Source organism: Hippopotamus amphibius, chromosome 7 (assembly GCF_030028045.1).
Source record: "Hippopotamus amphibius kiboko isolate mHipAmp2 chromosome 7, mHipAmp2.hap2, whole genome shotgun sequence".
Taxonomy (NCBI): domain Eukaryota; kingdom Metazoa; phylum Chordata; class Mammalia; order Artiodactyla; family Hippopotamidae; genus Hippopotamus; species Hippopotamus amphibius.
The window spans coordinates 87153943-87177472 of NC_080192.1; the positions used below are offsets into that span (position 1 = coordinate 87153943).

Here is a 23530-nt window from a genome sequence, read left to right on the forward strand (position 1 = left end):
CACAATCCATCTACTCAGGCCTCAGCTCTGGCTGCAGAGAGGTAGTCCAAGTGAGCAGCCCTGGCCTAAGTGAGTCAATGTGCAGGCTCCTCCTTTCCCCCATGTCTGCCACAAATAGGCACAGAAGTTAGTTCTTCTGGGTGTCTAACCAAAGTCCCTCTCACTGCAACCCAAGCCTCTTTCTCTAGATTGGAAAGAATATAGTCATTTTGTAATAAGTCTGTTCTCTGGGAAAGGAGGGTAGGGACGTGATTTTCAGAGCCCCCTCCTGACCCGCATCAATCCCAACAGGATGCAGGGGGGCCTGTGCATTACGGGGTGTTTTGAGGCCTGTTTCTGACCTCTGGCACCAAGGCCATCAGCCAGTTGGCTGAGAGGATCTCGTTCCCCCATTCTTCCTCGCAATTAATTCTCTCTAACGAGGTGCTGCTTCTACCGTGTGGGGATCTTGTCTCACATCCCAGAAGCCAGTGGGATTTGCCACAATAAGTCTGGACTTGCTTGGGCTGACCCAACCTTGCCAAGTGCCACCAAGGTCGTCAACAGGAGTAATTGCTGGAACACTAATTAATTAATTAGGTGACTTGGAGATGGAATTTAGGGACTGGTTCCTGGAATGGCTGGCCTGCAGTGATTGGTGTGGGGTTTCCAACCCACTAACCTCAGAGGTGGAGGAAAGAACTTCAATCCCCTCTTCAATCCCTGGGAGAGTTTGTTTTTGTTTTTTAAGATTTTTTTTTTTTTGATGTGGACCATTTTATAAAGGCTTTATTGAATTTGTTACAATATTGCTTCTGTTTTATGTTTTGGTTTTTTGGCCGTGAGACATGTAGGATCTTAGCTCCCTGACCAGGGATTGAACCTGCACCCCCTGCATTGGAAGGTGAAGTCTTCACCACTGGACCACCAGGAAAGTCCCCCTGGGAGAGAGTATTGTCAGCTCTTTTCAAATTGGTATTTCTGCCTATTAAAATGGTGCTAATTTTAAAATTGAAATTGCAAATAATAATAATAGCTACCATTTGCTAAACATCTAGTAGGCCGAGCAGCATGCTAGGAACTCTGCACGCCTTGTATTAAATCTTCCTAATGCCCCTAAAGTCCAAGGTGTTACTGTTTATCAAGGGGTGTTGCCTGGACAGTTAGATGTGTGCATCTCAGGCTCTGCGGAGAGATTTTGGCTGGGGAACGTGGAAATTTTGATGCATGGGGCAGCCTGAAGCTCTGGAAAGGTTGAGGTCTCTGTGGGGGGAAAGAAAAGCTGTTTTAAGAAAGGGCAGGAACAGCCGGGGGGAACCCCGATGAGCAGTTTCATGGACACTGAGGACAAGGGCATTTTGAGGAGGAGGGGGCTCCCTGCACGTGAGCTGCTGCAGAGGGAACTAGAAGCAGTTGACAAAACTTGGCAGCCAGCGGGGGTGTAGCTGGACAAGGTGGTCGAGGAGGCAAAATGGTAGCCAGTTTTCTCTCTTTGTTCAGAGAAATGAGCTGAGGGATGGGAAGCCATTGGAGAAGAGCAAAGAAAATTTCACTCATTGGTGTTCTGTGAGATGGGGGTTTGGGAGCCTGGAGAGAAGGCAGTGATGGTGAAGGAATCACACAGCCCAGGGTGAGAAGGCATGGCCTCCGAGGCGTCCCAGGGTCCAGTAAGAAGAGCCAGGTTGACTGTGGTGGTGAAATGCGGATCTAGAACATGACGGTCCTGTGAGCTTGGTACCAATATTATTCCATGTTTACCAATGAGGAAATTGAGGCACATCAAGGTTAAGTGCCTTGCCCAGGGTCCGACGTTGGTAATGATGGAGTGGGCTCTGTACCCACAGAGAAGGATTCCAGAACCCTCCCCAGCCCACCCCCACCTCAGTATAAGGTGAGAAGGCCCAAGTCTGAGCCCCAGATGGCTCCTTGCTAACGTATCAGTAGGTACATCATTCCAGTGCCCTCGCCTAGCCCTCCTCCTTCATGGGGAATCCATGTCCATGTTCACAGGGACCTTTGTGCCTTTGTTCTCTAGCCCAGAGCTGAGGCGGGGGAGGTGGGGGTCTATGGGCCAGCAGTTTGGTTAGGGAGCCTCTTTAGGAGCTTGGATGTGAGGACGGGGAGCAAGGTCTGGCCTCCCTTTTGAGCCCTGGTCCTGTCGCAGGGAGTGTGGAGTCTGCCCCGGAGGACCCTGTGACCTGCAGGTTAAGGCTGTGGGGCATTGGCCAAGGCCAGCTCAGCCAGGCTGTGCCAGGCAGGGATGGGCCCGTCCGACCCAGAATCTATTCCTCACCCCACAGATACCGGGGTGATTCCCCCTTTTTCTTATAACCGGGAGGGTCATGTCATAGCCCCCTGCTCTCAGGGAGCCTCTGTTCTGGGAGGGCAGACAGAAACCCAGTAACCAGGGAATGTCGGGTGATGGTACAGCTGTGATGGAAATAAAGCAGAGGGCTGTGCTGGGTCAGGTGGGCTGCAGAGGCCTCCCTGTGGCGTGTGGGGCCTGATTTGTGGTGACCTCTCTGGCCCGGCCCTCGGTGGAGATTGGGGCTCTGGGATCCAGGCCACTGTGGTCATCGCTGTCCCCCCAGACGCACACACGTACACACACACACACACACACACACACACACACTAGTGTATCAGGTCCTTTGAGGAAGATGTCCAAGGTCCAGTCTCTGGGCCCATGGGCTTGGCTGCCACAAGAGGCTGGACCTGGGGATGGTGAGTGTCCCTGCAATTCTGACAGCCGGTGTTCCCCACCTGGGAGCACTTCCAGTCCCGTGTAATGAACCTCGTGTCTCCCCGGAGCAAGAAGCAGTACCTTGGCCAAGTACCCTGCCCGTGGCCCTGCCTGCTTCTGTCTCTGTCTCTCTTTGTGCCTCTGTCCCTCGATTCCTCTGGGCTCTCCCCCACCGCATTCCCCTCTCTTTCCCCCTCGATTCCCCCGGGAGCTTGGGGGGCTGGGGAACCGGGCTGCACATACAAGCCGGAGCCATTGTTCGACAATCTGTTTTTGTCTTCATCTTGTTGGCAGGCGGCAGGAGAGGAGCAAAAGGTTAATGAGACACTGTGCCGCGGGATTACCGCGACGGCGCGCGGCGGGCGGGCGAGCCAGCCGTGGTGACAGGGAACTAATTAGGAGCAGTTTAACAGGAGGAAGAAGTGAAATCTCCTCTTCACCAACTGTCAATAATTAGCTGATTTGGTGAGGCTGAAATGTGTCCACAGGAAAAGGTGGGGCTTTTCTGCGGATGCGTGAGGCTGGGGGTATGGGGGCCCCTGGGGGCTCGGCCCTGTCCCTCGGTGGGGTTCAGGCTGGGGGCTACCCCACATGCCCCAGATCTGCCCTCCTCCCCTCTGGCTGGCATCCCCCAGACTCAACTCTCTGCATGACCCTGGTCTTCACCTCAAAGACCTCAGTTTCCCCTGCTGTAAGATAAGGTGTTGGAAGGAAGCTTTCTCCTGGCTCTGCCTGTTAGGATTCTGGAAGTGAAACCATGAGACTGGCCCCTGGTGCTAGAGCAGGGAGAGTGTGACCTTAAGGCAGAGGCTGACCCCTGGGTGCCTCTTCAGCAGCATGGGTGCGCCCCCTCTGGGGCCCAGCACGGCTTATGAATGGTGCTGAATGGCCAATGGGCAGAACCTTCCTTGGAACGTGCCGTGGAGCCCCTGGACCCTCACTCAGCTCCTCTGTCCTCCCAGCGGCAGTAGGGGCTGTGGTGGGAGCACAGGAGAGACAGGGCTGGGCTGCTCCTGTAGGGCGGGGGCTCCTCGAGTGTCTGTGCCCCTCTCTCCCCTGCACCAGTTTTGTAGGGTCCATGGGGGGCCAAGGAGTCAGGTTCACTGGCAGCGAGGGTTGTTGTCCTGCGGTTGTCTTGTCGGTTGCCAGGTGTTAGTTGGTTGGCCCCTGCCCTTTGGCCTTCCCTGACACCTCAGCAGGGGACCCCCCCTTTCCACTCTTCCTCTGCCCCCCCCCCCCCCCCCCACCGCTTCTGCCAAACACCTTGACTGGAAGAAAAGAGATCATCTGAGTCCCCCAGGGCTTCCGGTTCAGAGCCTCCCCTGTCAGCCCTGCTAACCCCAACCCCCACCCTCTCAGCCTAGCCCCTCCTCACCTCAGCCCTGCAGGGTCCAGGGCACCAGAAACCTAGGCCCTCCTTATGTCCTCACATTAGTCACCCTGGCCCCGGAGGTTGGCTCTTGGAGGTCACGCTCATGCTGTAGATGAGGTACCTGAAGGCCGAGCTCTGCCACGCCCCTGCTTACTCCCCTACCTCTTCCAGCTGCGCCTTCCAGCTTCTGTAGTTAAGAAACAAATAGGCACGCTGTCCCTGTGTGGGAAAAGAATGTGGGTACCGCTGTGGGTACCAGAACCTCCACCATCTCTCTCCGCATCACCAGCCCTGAAGAAAATGGTAGTTTTGATGAACCAGCGGGGCCTGTGAACTACCAGAAGCAAATGTCTCCTCCAGCTTGCTTCCCTTTCTCTAAGAAAGCATTTGAACCAAGAACAAGGAAGAGTTGGGAATGAGCTCAGGTCCACATTCAAGCTGTTCTAGAAGAGGTCCCTCCTGCAGGAAGTCCTCGCTGATGAGCCCCACTAGGATCTGTCTCACCCCACCCATGTAGACTCTGGTCACATGTGCTTCCTGCATCCCATCTCCCTCCCCAGGGCAACAGTCCTTTCTCCATCCCTTGACTGGTAGGGTGTCCTTCAGGCTGAGAACTGGTGCTATTTATCAACACCTGATACAGAGCATGGCTCAACTGGGCTCACCCTGAGTTTGTTCTTCCTGCTTCTCTCACTCTTCCAGGGCTGATAAGAGGCCTGAGGCAATGTCTAAGGGATCGTGTGTCCCTCCTGAGTCCACAGAGATTCACCATCTCCCAGAGCAGGTGCCACCTCCCCTCCAATCTCAAATCCATCTCCTGCTTTGCTTGGAGATGCTCGTTTGGGGTTTTTCTCCCTTACTGCTTTAATCACTGCCTATTGAACTCTGAAGCGGGCTATTTTTGCCATCAGAAATCTGCCGCCTCCCCGCCCGCTGCTTTCTTGGAGTTTGCCCACAGGACCCCCCAGGAGGGATGGATAGGAACGGTAAAGCCGCTCGGAGCCCAGGAACGCCAACGCCACCTGTCATGTTGCCTGCTCCGCACACCCCCACCCCAAACCTGCGCGTGCACGCAGCCCCACACACGTGCACGAACATGCACACACGTGCCCCGGTGACAGGCCTCAGCAGGGCTACCTCTCAGCCCGTGCCTCCCAGTCCTTTCTAGGACCTCCTAAAACACCTAGCTGAAGAGAGGACAGGGAGGGAGGCGGCTCGGTTGTGCAAAGCTTCTGCCGAGAGGACGAAACGCATCAGTATGTGTGAAGTGTTTAGAACGTGCCTGGCCCACAGCAGGCGTTCGGCCCTGTGAGCCACGAGGAGACACAGGCGAGCAAGACCCGGCCTGGTGGTGGAGTAATCACGGGGTCCTGCCTTCCTTGAGGTTTTCTAAGCCTCCAAAGGGCTCTCTCATCCATTTCTTGATATTATCCACGTCCCAGCCCCGGGAGTTAGAAAAATCTTCCCACCGCACATATGGGGAAACTGAGACCTTGGGAAGATGGAGGACAGAGAATGGTTCTGAGATTGGCCCACCAGAGGGCACCCAGGAACAGCGCAAAGCTCCCAAAACGGGTGGGGGTGGGGCCGTCTGCACATTCCCTGGGTGCACATGGCACAGCGGGGACAGAAAAGTGTAAGATAGCATCCCTGGACCTGGGAGGTCAGTTCTGTTTGATTCGACTTTTAACAAGGACCGACTGTGCACATGGTACAGGGGGATCTGAGCTACCCCAAGTGGCTCACGCTGGGGTTGGGTGGGGCACCCCTGTATTCACAGCTGGTGAGAGTACAAATCGGCCTGTGGCTGAGGGTGTAAAGGAGATGAAAACAAGTGCCGGGGGCACCAGAGGCAGCAGCAATGGATCTAGTCTGAGAAGATCAGGGGACGCTTCCTGGAGGAGGCAGGCAGCCTCAGAGGATTAGGCCTCAAAGCCTAAACATACAATGTACTGGACGTGGAGGGCAGCCAGTGGGTGAGGAAGCTGGAGGAGGTCGCAGAAGACCTTGAGTGTCCAGCCAAGGAGTCTGACATTCACTGGGAAGGCAGTGGGAGCCCGGGGCCAGCACCAGGGGCCTGACCCGTGGGTCTGGGCTCCGGCCTCAGCTGCTCCCCAGCCCCAGCCTAACACCCCTCTCTTGCAGGGACCCTCAGGATGGCACGCGGGCTGGGATGTGTGTGTCTGAGCAGCGCGCGAGGCCTGCCCAGCCCTGGGGAGAGAGGGTGGGATGTGGCCGCCCGGTGGGCAAGGTGGTTCCAGGCCCAGCAGAGGCCTCAGGTCCGCAGGGTCAGCCAGGTGCCGGTCTGGGCTTTGGACCTGTGTCAATGTCGCCACCACCTGTGGACGCTCAGAGGCCCAGACCCCTGGCCAGGAGCAGGAGGCAGCTTTGAGCCGTGTCACAGGGTCACGCTGAACACCCCACCTCCCAGCCCAATGCCTTTGAAAAGAAGGCAGAAAAGCCACCAGAAGAAAGGCAAGTGGGGGGAACTTCTTTGTAGTAGGTAAAAGCCCCTGAGAGTGGGGCACAGGCCGGGGATCCAGTTTCCTGTTTATGTCTCGACACCTTAGCTCCAGGTTCAAATATGTAAACTATCCGCTGGCTGCTGGCCGCAGGTGTGTGTGTGCTCTGAGGCTGCAGCGGCAGAGGTGGCCCCAGATGCATTCCTGACCTGGCCCCCCACCCAAGAGGAGCCAGGAGACAGAGGCAAATAGCTCAGGGTTAACCCTTCCAGCGCCACAGAGGAAGCCCATCAGGCTGCTGTAGGGGGTTCTGGGGCCAGCTGGACCTGGGGGTGCTTCAGGGAGGCTGGTGCTTTGTGTTTGCTGCCTCTGACCTTAGATGCAACTGGAAGTCTGGGGCTGTCTGCTACAAGGGGCAGCAGGGTCTGAGCTGGGTCTGGAAACTGGGGTTTGGGGCTCTGATAGGGCTAGGGTTAGGGTTAAGGTCTGATAGGGGAGGGCATCTGGGCAAGGTTGTCTAAGAGCCAGGGTGCAGGTTCTGCCTAGGAGTCAGGAAGTGCTAGCAGGGCAACAGTGCTCATCTCATGGCAAAGTGGGCCATTCCCAGCAGGCCCACGTCTTCTTGACACCCCCAGTTCTGGGACGAGGGGGTACCATCAGCCAGTGCTGATTGACTACTTCAGCCAGGGCTCTGGCTCCCCATCCCAGACACCCCCTTCTCTCAAGCACCCCTGCTGACTGGCCATCAGGCACCTGGGGAGGAGCTCACCAGGTGAATGGAGGGACCCACAGGTTCCTGCTGGTCCCCCACTGGCTGCCTGGACTGGGTCACCCCTTCTCCCTGTGGCCACTCCTTGTCCAGCCTTCTTCCTCCTTGTCACCTTCTCCCCAGAGGAGGCCCCTCAGAGCTCATCTGTGGTCAAGCCCCTGCCCTTGGCCTACCACCCTGGGGCTCTAGTCTTTTCTGAGCTGATGCTAGTGGCTCCTCCTTGCTGCACCTGCTGCTCTCGCTGGGCCTTGGCATGTCCCTCCATCCACAACCCACCTGTGAGCCACTGTGGCCACCACACCATTTGTTCTACTGCTGATGTAGCATGTGAAGCTGGCTTCTGCTTCTTCCCTTACCTCAAATAGCAGGTGGACCCCAAGAGAACACGCACCTTGTCCCTGCCTCTGGGATCCCGAAGCTGGTTAGTTGCCCTCACTCAGTACTTGAATCGCATTCCTTTACCAGCACAGCCCTGGATGTGATTTCTGTGGAGGACACTCAGGCTCCCCCTTCCCCATGCCTCAGAGGGTAATCTTCGGGGGGTAGGTAGCACAGGAGTCCCTGCCCCAGCCTCCTCTGCCAAGCCCAGTTGTGAGGATCCCAGTGGTCCTGACATCCGTGCGCCCTTAAGATGGCGGGCCATTGGCTCAACCCCCAGCTATGGTCAGAGAACTGGAGAAGTCTTAACGAATGACCAGTTGAATGGGCTCAAGATGGAAGTGAGAGGCTGAGTAGGTGTTAGGAAATCTGGGCTCCAGGAGACCACCAAATCCCACCAAAATCCCGCTGCCAAGACCAAAGACCATTCAGAAACTCTATTTGCCTGGTGTCCGTGCGGCCTGTTGTCTGTGGTGCCCTCTGTCACCGCCTGCCTGGTCCCCAAGGCTGCCGTCATGGGCTTGTTCCTCACACCCGCCCCTCAGATGTGCCTGTTCCCCAGGACTGGCGCCCTCCCCTGCCATCTGCTCTTCTGGGCAAGCTGCTCCACTCTGGGGCTCTGGCTGTGCTCACACATCCGGGGCTCACTCTTCTGCCCAGGCCCCTGCCCGGAGCTCTGCCCCCCAAGACCTGTCTGTCTGCCCGGCTTCTCAGCCTGAGGGACCCAAGCCTCCTACCCTCCCACCCTGGCCGTGCCCCGCTTCCCCCTTATTCCCCTGCCTCTGAGAGTGGCGTCACCAGCCACCCCGGCTCCTGAGCTAGAATTAGGAATCGTCCAAAGCACAGTCATCCTCAACACCTCCCTCTCACCCCCACGTGGAATTGGTCATCATCTCTTATGGGTTTCGTCTTCAGAAAGGATCCCCAGCACACCCTCCTGTCAGCCCCCGCTGGCAGCCTCGTAGGGCAGGACCTGGTGCCTCTCTCCGATTCCAGCAACTGCGCCCTCACTTACCTCTCCAGTTCATCCTCCCCGCCCACACCACCAGTGATACCGGGATCTTGGACCACCACTGCTCAGAATCCTTCCGTGGCTCCCCATCGCCCTCAGATAAAATGCTGACACCTTCACGTGGCCTACAAGGACCTGCCCGTCGCCCCACCTCCTTTTACTTCCACATCCCCAACCTGCTCAACACTGCCCACACCAAACATGCCATGCTGGCAGCTAGTGCTTTTCTCTTCCCCAGCAAGCTTTTCCTGCCCTCTCTTATCAAAACCCTCCATTTCTTCCTGGCCTCCCTCCTCTGAGAAGTCTTCCTTCCTTGTCGTTTCATCAGTGCATGGTAACCCCCACCCCCTCCCCAGTTTCCATGGCACTTTGTCTGTCTCTCTGGGATCCATCTGCTTTCCTTTCTGACGCCTCCCCTAGACTGGAAGCTCCTCAAGGGCATGGGCTGGTCTTGTCCATCGCTGTGTGCCCAGCCCTGGTGTACGGAGTTGGCAGCCACAAACGTGTGCTGACTGGAGGGCTGATTGAATTGAAATGAGAGGAGAAGCCTTAGATGCCAGCTCTGTCCCCACGCGCCTGCTCCTGAGTTGAGGGCCTCGACCACCGCCCTCCCCCACAGCCTTCCCCTTGAGCGCGTCTCCCCCCTGCTTCCCTCCTACCTGCTGCCCTCAGCACAGTGGGGAGCCTGGGGGGAGCCTGGGTCTGTGACAGCCCCCCTGGGAGGGTGTGGCCTCGGCCTCCACCAGGGCCAGTGCTCTCCAGGGAAGGGGCCGCGTCTGCCGTGGCCCTGGGCCGTGGTCCTCCGCCATGGCGGTGAGCAGCCTCTCTGATTTTAATGCGGGCCTCGGTGCTTCAGTGAAAGCCGGCATGGGAAGTTGCTAATAATGGCACTAAAATAAAATATGCTACATCTGTTATGGGTAGCAGAACAAAATTAGCTGCTCACACCTCTGACATCCAAGATGTCTTAACTTAAAATACTCCTTGGCTTACTTTACATCATTTACTGATTATATTTAAAAGAAATACAATTTTGCAATTACTGTTCTTTCCAGCGTGATATCTATGCATCATTTTCCTTTTATGTTTATATATTTCTCCTTCATTAGTGCAGTCTGAAGGGTGATTAGGATTCTTCAAACATTTTACAGAGGTTAAACGTTGATTAAGATTTAATTATTACTGTAAATAGCTTGGAATGACATATGGTGCAAAAGCCTGACATATGTGCATTTGAATAAATGAAGTGCTATTTCCCAGGATGCCTCAGTAGCTGTTTAACAGCTTTCCCGAAGGGTTATGTTACACCTCATGGTAAGATTGCTGGGATGTTATATTTTGTTGGTTTTTGCAGCTGAAAGCTAAGAACAGTTTTCCAGTTTTTTAAAAACATTGAATATTTTAAATACCTAAATTGTTTTGCACAAATTTTTGCTAATTTGTCTAACTAGGTTAAACATTTTCAAAAGCATTTAGATTTTTAAGCGTGGGCGCTGTGCATTGTGTCAGTGGCAGCATGGGGACGAGGGGAGCTGGTGGGGTGGAGGGGACTCGGAGGCCGGCAGGGGTGTGGAGGCAGGAGGTGGTTTGAGGCGAGGGGGCGGGGAAGAGGCCTGGGCCCTGAGCCTAGCTCTTGTTTCTTTGGCCTTCTCCAGCGGCCTGGGTACTGGAATACCAGAGACTACAGGGAGAGGGTCCCCCTTCCCCAGGAGCTTCACCAGGCCCACCAGCCGTAGTCCTCACTGAATCCCCTCTTGTCTGGCCTCGGGCATGACTGAGTTCTCTGAAAGCCGGGCCAGTCTGTGGCACCTCCTGCCTACTACCCAGGGTTGCCATGTCTTGATGTGTAGCAGGTACCTGGGAACAAGCTCAGTGAGCTGAGTTGCAAAAGTCTGGTGCTTCCTTGGCTCAGCCCTGGGCAGATGTCAGGCTGGGGCCCCCCAGAGAGGTAGCACCTCCCTCCCGGCTCCCACAGGTTTGGGGGCTCAGGCATCCCCACCGGCTCCGTCCCTGGAGCTGCAGATCAACATCTGGGCTGTTGTGGAGCCTCCAGGGGGACCCCATTCTCCCAGTACCTTCTGCCTCTCTTCTTTCCACTCATTGATTCAACACTTATTAACACCCACTGTCTCCCAGCACTGGGCCTTGAGGATGTAGGGTGAACAAGATCACGCACTTGCTGCCTCACGGAGCTTGCGATCGAATGTGGAGAAGGGGACGTGAGTGAAAGGGCAGCCTCGAACCACGTGCTACAACCGGTATACAAAGTGCAGGGGGTGTGCGGCTGGAGACGTGGCCACACCCAGCCTGGATGAGGGAAGATGTCTAAAGCTGAGGCCTGGAAGATAAGCTGAGGTCCAGGGAACCGGGATGGGGGAGGAGAGGAAGTGGCAGAGCCTCGGCAAGGACTCAGGGTGGGAACAGCGCATCGTATCTGAGGCGTGATGATAAGTAGGTGTGCTGTGTCTCCAGTCCAAGGGACTGGGTGGTGAGGGGGAGGCAGGGGCTGGATCTGAGTGATCTAGACTGGGTCCCTGAGGGCAGTGGGGCCAGTGAGCCGTTTCATAACAAAGAGAGGCCCGACCAGACTTGCAGCTGAGAAGGCTCACACTGGCTGTGGTGGGGGAGGGACTGGAGTGGGTGAGACTTGAGGGGAGGGAAGGTGAGTGGAGGTCAGGAGGCCCCAGGGTCTCTGGCCAGAGCACCATTGGGTGGGTGGTGTGGTGGGCGGGGGTGGGGCAGCGGGAGATGGGGAATTCAGTTCTGTTCTGGATGGGTTGAGTTTAAGCACCTGTGGGGCTGCGTGCAGGGAAGAGGAACCCTGAGACCCTAAGAAATGTCCGGTGGGTGTCACAAAAAGGGAGCTGGCAGGGACCTTGGAGAGAAGGATTTTGGTGGAGTGTGGTAGGAACAGAAGCCAGATTTGCTGTGGGCTGGAGAGTCAGTGGGAGGTGAGGAGGTGGAGCTGGCCGGTGTGGACAGCGCCTTAAAGAAATGCGGTTGCTGGCGGGAGAGAGAGTTGGTGGTAGCTGGAGCCTGACGTGGGGTTAAGGGGACGTTTTATCAGACGGGAGGCTTTCTGCTGATGAGCAGGAGTCAGTGGGTTGAAAAGGTGGGAAAGACGGGGAGCAATCCGGGAGTGGTCTCCAGACTGGGGTCCTCCGGGGGAGGGGTAGCCGCGGTGCGGCAGCAGGAGGGCAGGTCCGGAGCAGCGTGTGGACACAGGTAGGTCGTGGGTTTGATGGGAAGCTGAGGGGTGCCTTCTGACGCCTTCTGTTTTCCCTCCCAAGTAGGAAGATGAGTGGGGAGCTGAGGGTGCGGTGGCTGAGGAGAGCAGAGGAGGTTTAAGGTGGCCTCTGTGGAGAATGGGAGGGGGAGTTGACCGGCCATGCGGCCCAGGGGTGGGGATTTTCTGGCTACTGTGAGGGTCCAGCCAAAGTCAGGGACAGTGAATGCTGAGTGGTCTCCCCTAGGTGGTCAGGTTTCAGTGGAGAGAAGGTAGATGAGGCATGATTGGGTTCCTCACGAGCAGGGCTTCTGCCAGGCAGGCCGGAAGGGAGAGGCTGAAGCGGTGGCCCCTCGCGGCTGGGGTGGAGGGGACGATGTGACGACTGAGCCCTAGGGCCTCTGGGGCTGGGGTCTCCGTGGTCTCAAAACAGACAGGGAGAGTGAGTGGGGTGCAGGAAGGACAGGGGTTGGTGGGGTCCACGAGGGTGGGGTTTGGATTTAAGGAGTCTGGCTGGAGCAGCCCTGGGCGTGACCAAGCCCAGGTAGCCTGGGAGTGGTTTGTACAGCGTCGGGGACAAGGTCCTTGGAGATGAGGCAGACGGAACTCAGAGGGTAGGACGTTCCCCCACATGGACGCGCTGGCAGAGGGAGAGGCACGACCTGGGCTGGAAGGAGTATCGTGAGCCCCCGGGCAGAAGGGCAGGAGGGAAGGAAGATGTGTCATTAGGGGGCACACGTGGGCCCCGGCTGGGGTGCCGGGGGCAGGGGGAAGACGTGTGGGCACCAGGTGGTCGTAACGGCTAGTCCCAGCTCCCCACTCACTCCTTCCCTCCCATCCCCCTCACCTTTCCTCTCTCTGTTCTCACTCTCTCCTCAGATCGAAACCACCCAGTTAGAGCCTGAGATTGCCCGGGCCACGAGCAGCCGGACGGTGGTGTACAACAAGGGGCTGTGAGCGGTGGCCGGCCGGCCGGCCGGCCTGGGGCCAGAGCGCTGTCCAGGCCGGGAGATGGGGCTAGGGAAGGAGTCTCGTGAGCTGCACCTGCAGGGAGAGGCAAGCGGACCCCCCAGTCCTGAACCACCTGGGGGAGCCCCCCCCCCCACAGCAGTAGGGAGATTAATCTATTCACACGTCAACATAAAGGAGAGGAATTCTGACACATTTACTATAAAAAATAATCAAGTGCATTTCTGGGCCTATGTGGGGTTGTCAGACTCTACTTAGCACAATTATGTGTGAAGCTGAAAAACTGTAGCGTGCCCATAGGGTAGGATTAGGATGCTTTTATACTTTGGTTTCTTTTTTATTTTTATTTTTTATCAGAATCAAGCCTTGGTTGCAGCTGCCCAGATGCAGCAGGTGGTGGGAGGAGGAGTGGGCCTGGGAGCTGGTGGCTTTTGTGGCCTGGCTGGTAGATTTAAGGTCACTGTGGCCAGGCCCAATAGCTCCCTGAGCGGGGCTGGGCTGGACTAGGGAGGACGGGTGGAGGCAGTCTACACTTCACAGGATGAACCAGCTGTGACTAAGTTCCTCAGGAGGTGGCCCAGGAAATCAAGGGGCACTGGAGGCCTCTGGAAGATTCCTTGGGCAGCTGGCTCTGAGTGTGGCCAGCCTTCATGCCACACCTGCAGAACCAGTCCCTCTGCATGAAGCCCAGCGACACAGTGAGGCTGGTGTCACCCTTCACGGAGCCTGGGTCCATTTGAGACCCCAAGATGACACCAGCTCCAGGCAGGAAGCCCTAAGAAGGAATGATGCTTGGCGGGAACTGTGGTCTGCACTCTGGCCTCTGTGGGAATATCTTCCTCCCAGGCACGGCTGGAAGCTAGGCTTTGGGACCGAGGGTGGGGCTGGAGCCGGGCTGACTGCTGCCCTTTCCAGCCACTGGGGCCACCTGCCCCAGCCCACCATTTCCCGACCAGGAGCGACTCGTGCCTGAAAGTGTGAAGCCCAGATCTCTAGGTATCTACCTGAGAGCATCAACCCAGGAATAGCAGGCCCCGGCTCTGGCACTAATGGGCTGTGTGACCTTGGACAAGTCCACACCCTTCACTGAGTCTCCATTCCCTGTCTGGAACCAGAGGACTGGATTGAGGGATTCCCACCTGCTCTTCCAGCTAGACTTCGCCTTCGCCCGTCCTGCTCAGATGCTGGGCATCTCAGGCACATCCCCAGTGTGGACACTGGACTGGGAATGGGGCAGGTGCCTTTGGAAATGCCAGCGGTTGGCCTCAGAGCCTGGACCTTGCCCTTGTATAGCAACACACAAGGCCATATGCGAACACACGTTCTGGGAGCACTTGACCTTTGCCACACACTTTAAGGTCCTGAAGGAGGAGGCAGTGTGCACGCCTGGGCCGGAGCGGCGCCCCACCTGCTCCTGCGCCGCCTCTCAGCCTGCGTGGGCCTCCAAGGCCCCTTGCTGCTGGCTCCCACTTGCAGGCCAGGAAAGAGGAGAGCTCTGCAGGAGCTTTGTGGAGGAAAGCAGGGCCTGAGGTGGGGGTGAACAGGATAAACCCCCCACCCCATCTGAAAGGCCCAAATGAAGAGGAAGCCTGGGCCCCCGTGCATCCCTCACCTGACCCCAGCTGGAAGGGAGCCCTTGATATGCAGCTAAAGAGCCTCTGCTCCCCTGGCAGCTTCACCTGGGGAGAGACCTGGCGGAGATGAAGACATACACTTGAAGGAAAAGGCTAATGCAGGGCAGCAGGGCCACGGCCACGGGTGGCTCTTGCCATCTTTAGGGCGGGGTAGTTGTGAGGTGGGCCTTCCATGGGCATTGATACCACTCACTCCTCAGAAGCCCCTGCTGCCCTCATCTCCCAGCCAGGCTCTGTTTCCCCCAGCTAGCTCTGCAGGATGCTGCCCTGAGGGCTCCCCACTCTCCTAAGGAGCAGCCCACCCCCGCCCGTCACGCAAGGGAGAAGGCGGAGACGAGCATGAAGGACACAAGCGCAGAGCGGGTACCACAGTGTTGAGGGGCAGGTCGTTTTTAGCTAATCCCGCCGTCATGTGGATGTGCCAATGGCTGGGGGCTGGGAATGTCTAGGTCCTCTTTTGAAAAGCTCACTTCAAGCTCACCTTGCCCCACCTCGCACAGGGTCTTGTTCTTTTGCACTTTCCCTTGGGACCAAAACCGCCCATCCGAGCCCCACGCTCACCCCCTCCAGGGGCCTGGCAGAGATGGGGTCTTTCCAACTCTGCCTCTGTGCGGGCCGCCCCAGCCCAGCCCCACCCCTGCCCAGCCCTGGGAGCCCTGTGGCCTCGGTATCTCACAACCTACTTACGTTATCTCCTGGATGATTTCCGGTCACGCTCCCAATGCAGTTTCATGTGGGCTAAGGGTGTTTCTCCTGGGGGTTGGAGGGGTGGGTGGCAAAGGATGGTTGTAGCTCAGGGTGATGGTGACAGAGGTTCAGGCGGCCATGCTGCTAAGTCCTGGTCTGGCTGCAAAAAATACCACGAGGGGAAAATTTTGGCCAACATCCATCTTCTAATCTGCTGAGGCCGGAGGAGGGGAGGCCTCGTGGGCAGATTGGTTCATAACTGGGGATGGGGGGAGGCTGAGCCGGGACCCACTGAGGGCAGGGCCTGGCCCAGCTGTGCCAGATCACAGGGCATACCTGCATCTGGCTCTCTAGCCCTGGCGGACCTTCCCACCCTCCTCTGATCACTTCAAACATTCCCTCAGGCTTGGGGATGCCCTTCTCCCATTCCAGAGAGCAGTCGGAGAGCACAGGGACTAAAACCCCAAGATGTCAAGGTAACCAACAGACCCCTCTCCAGTTCCTGACTGAGCCAGCTGGTCTCCTGTCCTGGGCCTCTGGCCTGGGAGCAGGGTGACGTCCTGAGAGGAGAAGGGCAGTAGACGGAAGCGCGGTGGTTTTCCAGCCCTGGGCCGGTGTGAGTGAGGCACCAGCGCACGTGCCTCGGCCACTCCCAGGGGACTTTGCAGTGTCTTTTTAACCGTCTCAGAAAATTTCTCAATCTCTGTGATTTACGTAATACTAATGAGCTGTGGGCAATAAATGATGGATTGAAAGCATCAGGGCTTGGCTTTGTGAATTGTGGGTGGGAGAGGTAGGGGTGGGGAAACACAGTGGGAACAAGCCGAGCTGGCTGAAGATTTTGCGGGAAGGCCCCTGAGGAAGGTGCAGACCCAGCCTCCAGGAGGGGTCAGGCCAGCTAGGCGGCCCAAAGGGAAAGGGAGACCAAAGGATGGAGGAGCACGTGAGGGCAGAACAAAGGGGGTGAGTCGCAAGTCTGCAGAAGGACCCTTTACAGAGTGGTTGCTGTGTGGAGTGCTCACTAAGGGCCCCACTACAAGGAATTGAGTAGAAGAGGGATTTTAGTAGATTCTCGGCTACGGATATCCAGGGGACTGGGGGGGGAGGGGAGGGAGGAAGAGGGGCATTCTGGACTGCCTGGGGGCCTGGAGGGGCTTCACAGGGAGAAGCACTGTGAGCCCGGTGGAAGGGTACCTGGCAGGGGTGTGTGCCTCCCCGAGAGCCCTGCCCCTTCCTAACTCTTGCACGGTCCCTCAGGGCCAGGCAGCAGCCACTCCTGTTAGCTCTGGCTCCTCCAATTCGAGGCAGACCCCAGAGTTCCTGAGGGAGTGAGGCCTGGCCTCCTCTTGGGACCTCCAAGCATCTTCCAACCCTCCAGGGAGCAGCTGATGGCCTCCCCTGCCAGGGGGACCACGTGGTGGAGGTGGGGCTCATGGTTGGGGTCAGGCAGACCCGGGTTCCAGCCCCAGTTTGGCCCCAGCATGACTGTGACTTCTAGCCAGTCACTTCCTTTATTCACATACTCATCCAGCCAGACATTTATGGACCGTCTCCAGCAGAGCCTTGGTGTCCTTAGCTATAAAATGTCAAGAGCAGCATCACTCGCTGGACTGGTGTGAGGATTGAAGGGACCAGGTGAGGAAAGCACCCAGACTCTTCTCCCATGCCTCCCTTTGCCTGGGTGCGGGGCCTCCTCAGGAGGGTGGGAGGAGGGACAGGGATGGGGGAGGGGTCTGTTCGCAAAGTGATACCTTGAGGTCAGGGGGCTACTGGTGTCTGGGGAATTTCTTTGCTAAGAGCTCACTGGCCACAGCCCCATCCGGACGGAAATCCTTGACTCTCCGGAGGGACACAAATCCCTCCTGGGAGCTGTTTGTTGTTCTTAGCTAGTTTGGGGGCTCAGCTTCTGCCCAGCCCGGAGGAGATCACTAACACTCCAGGAATGCGGCTTCCCCTGGCTCCATCCCCACCCTCTGGCCCCTGGGGCCTCCCTCCTCCCACTCAGGCCATGGTTAGAATGGTTAGAGTCAGAATGCTCGCAGATGAGGGCAGTGATGAGTGACCCTTTCCCAAGGCCCTGGGGAGCCTGCCCTCATCTTCAGAAGGGAGCGTCCCCCCGTCCCCCAGAAGTGCTACTCTTCCTGCCATCCCAATAGGAAAGTCTCGGTCATTCCCCGAAAGGCCTTATCCCCGCGTGCTTCCCTGCAGTACCGGGCGTCTCTCTCAGGTAGTGGCCCAGAAGTGTTCACTCTCCATGTCCCGCTCCAAGGTAGCTGCTGGCAGCCTGTCTAAGGTCAGAGCCTGTCTCCTTTCGGACAAGGACACCTCCTCAGCCAGAGCAAGAATCTGGAGACCCACCTCACCCCAGTTCCCTGGGCCTTTCAGAAGGGTGGAGAGAAGGAAGGAGAGAACGAAATGGGGAAAGGGAAGGTATATAAATGGGCTGACAGACGGAGGCACCAGATCCCCCCTCTTGAAGACCCCATGCACATCCAGTGGGGAAAGGAGGGAAGGGGGCTGCCGCCAGTCCCCAGCCACCTGAGCTGGTTCTCCCCTTCACATGTGAGCATGGCAGAGGGAGGGACCGCACAGCAGGGCCCTCGCTCTCTCCAGAAGTGAGGTGCAGGAAGCCACTGGAGACATAAGTGAGCCAGTGGCTGCAGCACCCAGGACAGCTGGGAGCCCCTGGAGGCTTTAAGCAGGGAAGTGGATTCATCTGTCAACAGAGTAGAGTATAGCGTGAAAAGGCAAGACTGCTGGGGAGACCAGGGAAGAGGCCACTGTGGCAGTTAAGGTGAGGGAAGATGGGACCTGGACCAGGTGGTGGGATGGAGATGGAAAGAAGTGAAGAGATTCAGGACTGCATAGCTCTTGGTGATTGGTTGTGGACAGGATGGCAGAGAAATGTCAAAGATGGCCCCCAGTTCCTGGCTTTGGCAGCTGAGGTGCCCCTTCTCAGAGCTAAGGCACAGGGAAGGAAGAACTAATCTGCAGAGGTGGTGGTGCATTCTGTTCTGCAAGTTATTGGAGGTTCCTATGAGATAACCATGTCAAGATGTCAGGAGACAATTGGGTGTGCTTGTCTGGAATTCAGGAGGCAGGGAGGGATTGGATATGTAGATTGGCATGTTATCCATTTATTGAGAGCACCTGGAGCTAAAAGAACAGAGGCAACCACCCAGGGGGAGTATGTGGGGAGAGAAGAGGAAGACCTGGGTTGGCACCTCAAGGAGCCCCCATCTGTGAGGCCTGCTAAGAAGCTCAGCCACAAGAAAGGTGTTGTGGGCTGAAGTATGTCCCCCCAGTATCTTCAAGTCCCAAGCCCCAGTATCTCAGAACGTGACTCTATTTGGAGCTACAATCTTTAAAGAGGTAACTAAGTTAAAATGAGATCCATTAGATTGGGCCCTAATCCCATCAGTATGACTGGTGTCCTAATCAGAAGAGGAAATTTGGACACAGCCAGGCACAGAGGGAGAACACCATGTGAACGTGAAGACGGCCGTCTGCAAGCCAAGGAGAGAAACTTCAGAAGAAAACAACCCTGCTGGCACTTTGATCTTGGACTTTTAGCCTCTAGAACTGTGAGAAAATAAATTTCTGTTGTTTAAGCCACTCAGTCTGTGGTGCTTGTCATGGCAGCCCTAGCAGACTAATACAAGAGGTAAGAGGAAGGTAAGCAGAGAGCGGTATCCCAGAGGACAGGAGATGAGAAGGCTTCAGTAGGAGAAGTTGTCCACGTATTTAATAGGCATTGAGAGTTGAAGGAAGATGAAGATCAGGGTGTGTCTCTTGGAAGGACTTGAAGAGAAGGGTCTCACTGGAGTGTGGTAGGGGCAAAAGCCAGATCTCCATGGGTTGAGAAGTTAGCAGGACTCTCACTGACTGCGAGTGTGGATAATTCTTTAAAGAAATTTTGTTGTGAGGTGGGCAGGGAGATATGATGATGGCTGCAGCATTCCATGGGGCTAAAGGAGGGCTTCAGAAGGGAGACTCTCAGCCAGGTGAAAACTCTAAGGAGCAGGAGTGCAAGAGACTGTAAAGGCAGGAAAGAGGGAGAACCACCCAGAAGTGAGGTCCCCAGGGGGGTAGGGAGGATCTTGGGTGATAACAGGAGGCAAGTGGAAAGGATGGGTTGGATGCAGGCAGTGTGGGTCCAAAGGTGGGAAGCTGAGCGGGGAGGCTAGCTTCCCTGGCCCCTCCAGGTCCACTCTGCAACCTTCTCCACCTACTCTGTCCCAGGAGGCTAACTCACAGGGACTCGCTGTCCGGCGCCTGCCACTGGGAGTTACCAGCAGGACACTGGAGGATGAGGAGGGTGAGACTGGGGGCTTGTTCTCCCTGGATTCCCCTGCAGTCTGTGGGTTTCTTGCTCCTAAAGTCTACGGCTCCTGTTTGGGGCCCTCTCCATCCAGCTCTCCTCTCAGTTCCTGGTACCTGTTCCTGCCCGCCAAGAGGCCAACTCTTCAGGTCTAAGGGCCACATGGATTCCCAACCGTTGCTAGTCTTGGGGTCCTGCAACATCTCTTGTTGGTTTCCCAAAATCTGTGACTTGTCCTTTCTTCAACTCTCCTCAAAGGGCTTCCATTTGAAGAGACCATCTCTTTCCACGGGGCCTCTGACTGATATGAAGGTGTTCCCTCCTAGTGCTTCTAGATGGAAGTAAGTTGCTCTTCCGAGGGTAAGGGGGAAAAAGAGGTTTGGGGGAGAACCCTGGGGACAGGTGTGAGACATCCCTGGGGCGAACGGGAGTGGGCTCATTCACGCGGTGAGGCCTCCGCTGAGGGGTGTCAAGCAGCCTGCTTGCCTGAAGTCCTCACGGGCTCAGCTGCAAGGGCACGTGGTAAAACGGGTGCAAGGAGGTTTGCGAGTTTGCCAGGCAGGTGCAACTAAGGAACGGCGGGACAAGGGGATGTCAGAGAGAGAACAGAGGGGCCCGCGAGGTCAAAGCACGGATGTAGAGGAACATTACGTGAAAGAGCGTGTGGTCTGAGAGGAAAGGACATCTGAACGTGGGATTGGAAAAAAGGCGTGATTCTGGGCTCTGCTATGCCCTGAGAGTGGGCGGTGATGAGGAGGGAACGGGGTGGGAGGCTGGGGAGCTGGGTGGGTTGTCCGTGTAGACCCCCAGGTCTTGGGGAGACAGGAGGACCAGGAGCCGGTAGCCACAGTCTTTGACAAACGAGGGGGCTGACCGGGACCTGCCGCCGCACACCCACACACGCCCACATGGTCACACATACACGCACGCCCACAGCCCTCCCAGACACTCCCAGACGCCCTCGCCCGCGCTCACCCTCACACACGCCCCAGACAGCAGATGGGGCGCTCGGGTAATTGGGTAAACCTGTTCCCGATGTCTGGCTCCGCACTGGCAGTGCCTGTCTGACAGGAAAGCTGGCTGGGCCCCGCACCGCTCCGCCTGCTGGCCTCCCTGCCCCTCCCCTCGGGTGGCTGCCCCGGAGCAGGGGCTCCAGGGAGGCCCGTGGGCCCGGCCTGGCTCCCTCCTGGGCAGAACCCAGGTCATGAGGCGGGGGTTCCAAGATGCTGCACGGGAAGCTACCCCAGCACCGGTGAGGAGGAGCTGATGTAAACCAAGTGCAGAGATGCCGAGAGCAGGGGCCATGGCTGCAGAGGCCGTAGGGACCAAGCCCGCAGAGTCTCATGGACAAGGGGACATGTAAAGATCATTCCCTGAAAGGACGGCACGCAGCTTAGGCCACCACAGCTGAGGACCGCTCCCTGGGTTCCCTCCACTTCAGCCACGTGCAACCTGGGGTTCTCAAGGTGCTCGTCAAAAGCTCAGCCCATGGGACCCTGCCGGGCCCAGGAGGTACGCCCAACCAAGGGGCTGTGGCCGAGCCGGCGTGCTCAGGGAAGGCCTACCGGGTGGGCCCGTCCACCAGTCCTCGTCCTCATCTCTGCAGGGCCCTGATCTCCAGGGGGGAGGAGCGGCGGGGGGAGGAGAGGGAGCGTCATTCCTCGGCTGCCTCTCCCCTTCCCCGCTGCATCTGTGTCTCTTCGAGAGAGACTTTGGTTTGTTCCCTGGAGAGGGCCCAAAAACTCCCAAATTAGCAAACCTGGCAAGCCCACAGCTCAGAAAATAGTTCATCCCGATTCCATGTTTTTCAGGCTCACAGAAGCCTTTATTAATGAAGTCACAACACCAATATTTACCGTCTGCGGGGAGAGGCACAACATGGGGGCATGGATGGGAGTGCGGTGGGGACTCCCGCCCCGCCCCTTGCAGGCCTGGCCTAGGAAGATTGGCAGGTTTCCTTGGGTCCTTTCCAGCCCTTTATCTGGATGACAGGGGTGCTCTGCTGTGATCTTCCTGCACCCCCTCCCCCACCAAGGGAAAGGGAGGGAAAGTTTACCCATTCTTCTGCCCCCCCACTGGTGCCAGAAAGATGCCTGCTCTTCTTACCTTCACCCTATCTGTGCAGACAAGCGCCCCAGAGGTTCTCCCACCTGCCTGGCAGTGAGAGTCCACTGTGAGGTTCAACTTGGACGTACCCAGGTAAGGACTTTCAGGATGTGAGGGATGCGTTTTCCTGGTTGATGTTTGGGGAGGGTGTTGGGATGGGACACAGCCCATTGGTTTCTCATATTGACTGGACCCACGAGGGACACGGACAGTCCTAGCAGCACTGCATGTGCCCCAGGCAACAAGGCTTAGCCTTTGACATCTTTCCAATGACTGCAACATTGATCAACACCCTCCAGGACATTCTAGGCGCCAAGAATAGGATAAGTAAAGGCACAGCACAGGCCAAACACATGGCTCACTAGGGGACAAGGATGACACTTCAGACTGAAGCAGAGGGCACCAGGAGCGAAGGAGGAGAGGCCAAGGGTGGGAAAGAAGGGAGCAGAGTCGGGGGCTGAGGAAGGGGTGACATGGTCCTATCTGAGCTTGAGGAAGAGAACCTTAGCCACAGCTAGGGTTCCTCCTGTGAAGTTGGCCTCATCCTCGACATCCACACAAACCTCTTTTTGCCTCTCACTCCTCCCTTTGCCTCCCAAACCCCTGGGATCCACGTACACTTTTTCCCAAGGTAGAAGAAACCTTGGCTGTTCGCAAAGGTAGGCAACCCTGCCAGAGAGCAGGTGGGGCCATGAGTCAGCTGTGAACATGTGAGATTTGAGGTGCTGGGGGGCGTGGAATGCAGCAGGCAGCCAGCTTGTGGGTCTGCAGCTCAGCAGAGGTCAGCTGGAGGCATCGACTGGGAACCAAAGAGAAGTCCTGGAGGTGGATGCGAAGGCCCAGGCGGAGGGCATAGTGAGGGAGGCAGGAGGAGCATGGACTGACCCTGGGGTGGACAGAAGCGACGGGACAGCGATAAGGCTGGGGAGGACTAAGAAAGGCAGGAAGAGGTGTCAGAGGTACTGGAGTGAACGTAGGGAGGGGTGGGGGAGTCTTGGAGGGAATGGCCAGAAGGTGGGGAGCAGTGCAGCCAGACGGGAGGTGTGGAGTTTGGCCACAAGGGGGTGGCGGCAGCTGTGGCTGGCGGTGGTCGGCAGGAGCAGGGGCAGGAGAGCGGGGGGGTTGGGGGCACATGGGAGCTGAAGCGGCAGAGGTAGGTCCGGAAAGGGTGTTAGGAATACAGGTTTTGTTCCTCAGGATGAAGGAAAACGTGATATGTGACAAGCAGGAAAGACAAGTGGATAAACTGGAGGCAGATGAACTAAAGAGATTAGTGGGTCCTGCCTTGAGATCTTTCCCAAGCTGGAAGGCCCTGAACCCTCAGGAACTAGTTGCAAGCTTGGCCTCAAGCCCTGTTTCTGAAGCTTTCATCTGCTGGGGGCGGGGCGTGGGGTGCTCTCCAGGTGAGCATGCTGGTGGGGCCGGGACTTGAGGCAGGGACTGTAAGCCTCTGTGAATGGTGCCCCCTCCACCCAGCCCCCGACCTTCCTCATGTCCTCTGTTGTTCCCTCAACTGGAGAAGCCACCAGAGCTACACGCATGGGGAGGCAGGGACGCACTCTCCTGCCTGACCCGCCTGGGCCTGATTCCCACTGCTCATTAAGTGTGGAGAAACTTGAGCAGAGCCTCCCTCAAGACACAGGGTGGCCCTTCCCTGTGTCTAGCATCCGTTTCTCTTGCTGTGGAGTTGGAGTTAGAGACCAGGGTCAACCACCAACAAAGGAGAAGAGTTAATGGCTTGAGTCTCCAAGGCCCCACCCCAGGCTCGCAGGCCCTGAACAAGCTTGCTCTGCCAGTCCCCCCAGTGGCCCTCAGAGCCAGAATCCACCACCCCAGGCTCACAGGCTCTGGGGCTGGAGATGGATGTCCATG

At 57.2% G+C, this 23530-nt stretch overlaps 1 protein-coding gene across 7 annotated transcripts in view; it reads left to right on the forward strand.

Annotated features, from left to right (window-relative positions):
• Positions 1-16309, forward strand: part of LOC130857222 (sideroflexin-5) — a 151959-nt gene extending 135650 nt beyond the window's left edge. For 3 of the 7 annotated variants that reach the window (XM_057742697.1, XM_057742700.1, XM_057742702.1), the window contains one exon: positions 12821-16300. In XM_057742697.1, coding sequence (XP_057598680.1) covers positions 12821-12898 — 78 coding nt within the window. In that variant the 3' untranslated portion in view covers positions 12899-16300. Of the gene's footprint in view, positions 1-12820 lie in introns of all 7 variants that reach the window. The other 4 variants (XM_057742693.1, XM_057742692.1, XM_057742694.1 and 1 more) reach the window with 4 other exon arrangements.
• The last annotated feature ends 7221 nt before the right edge of the window (positions 16310-23530 follow it).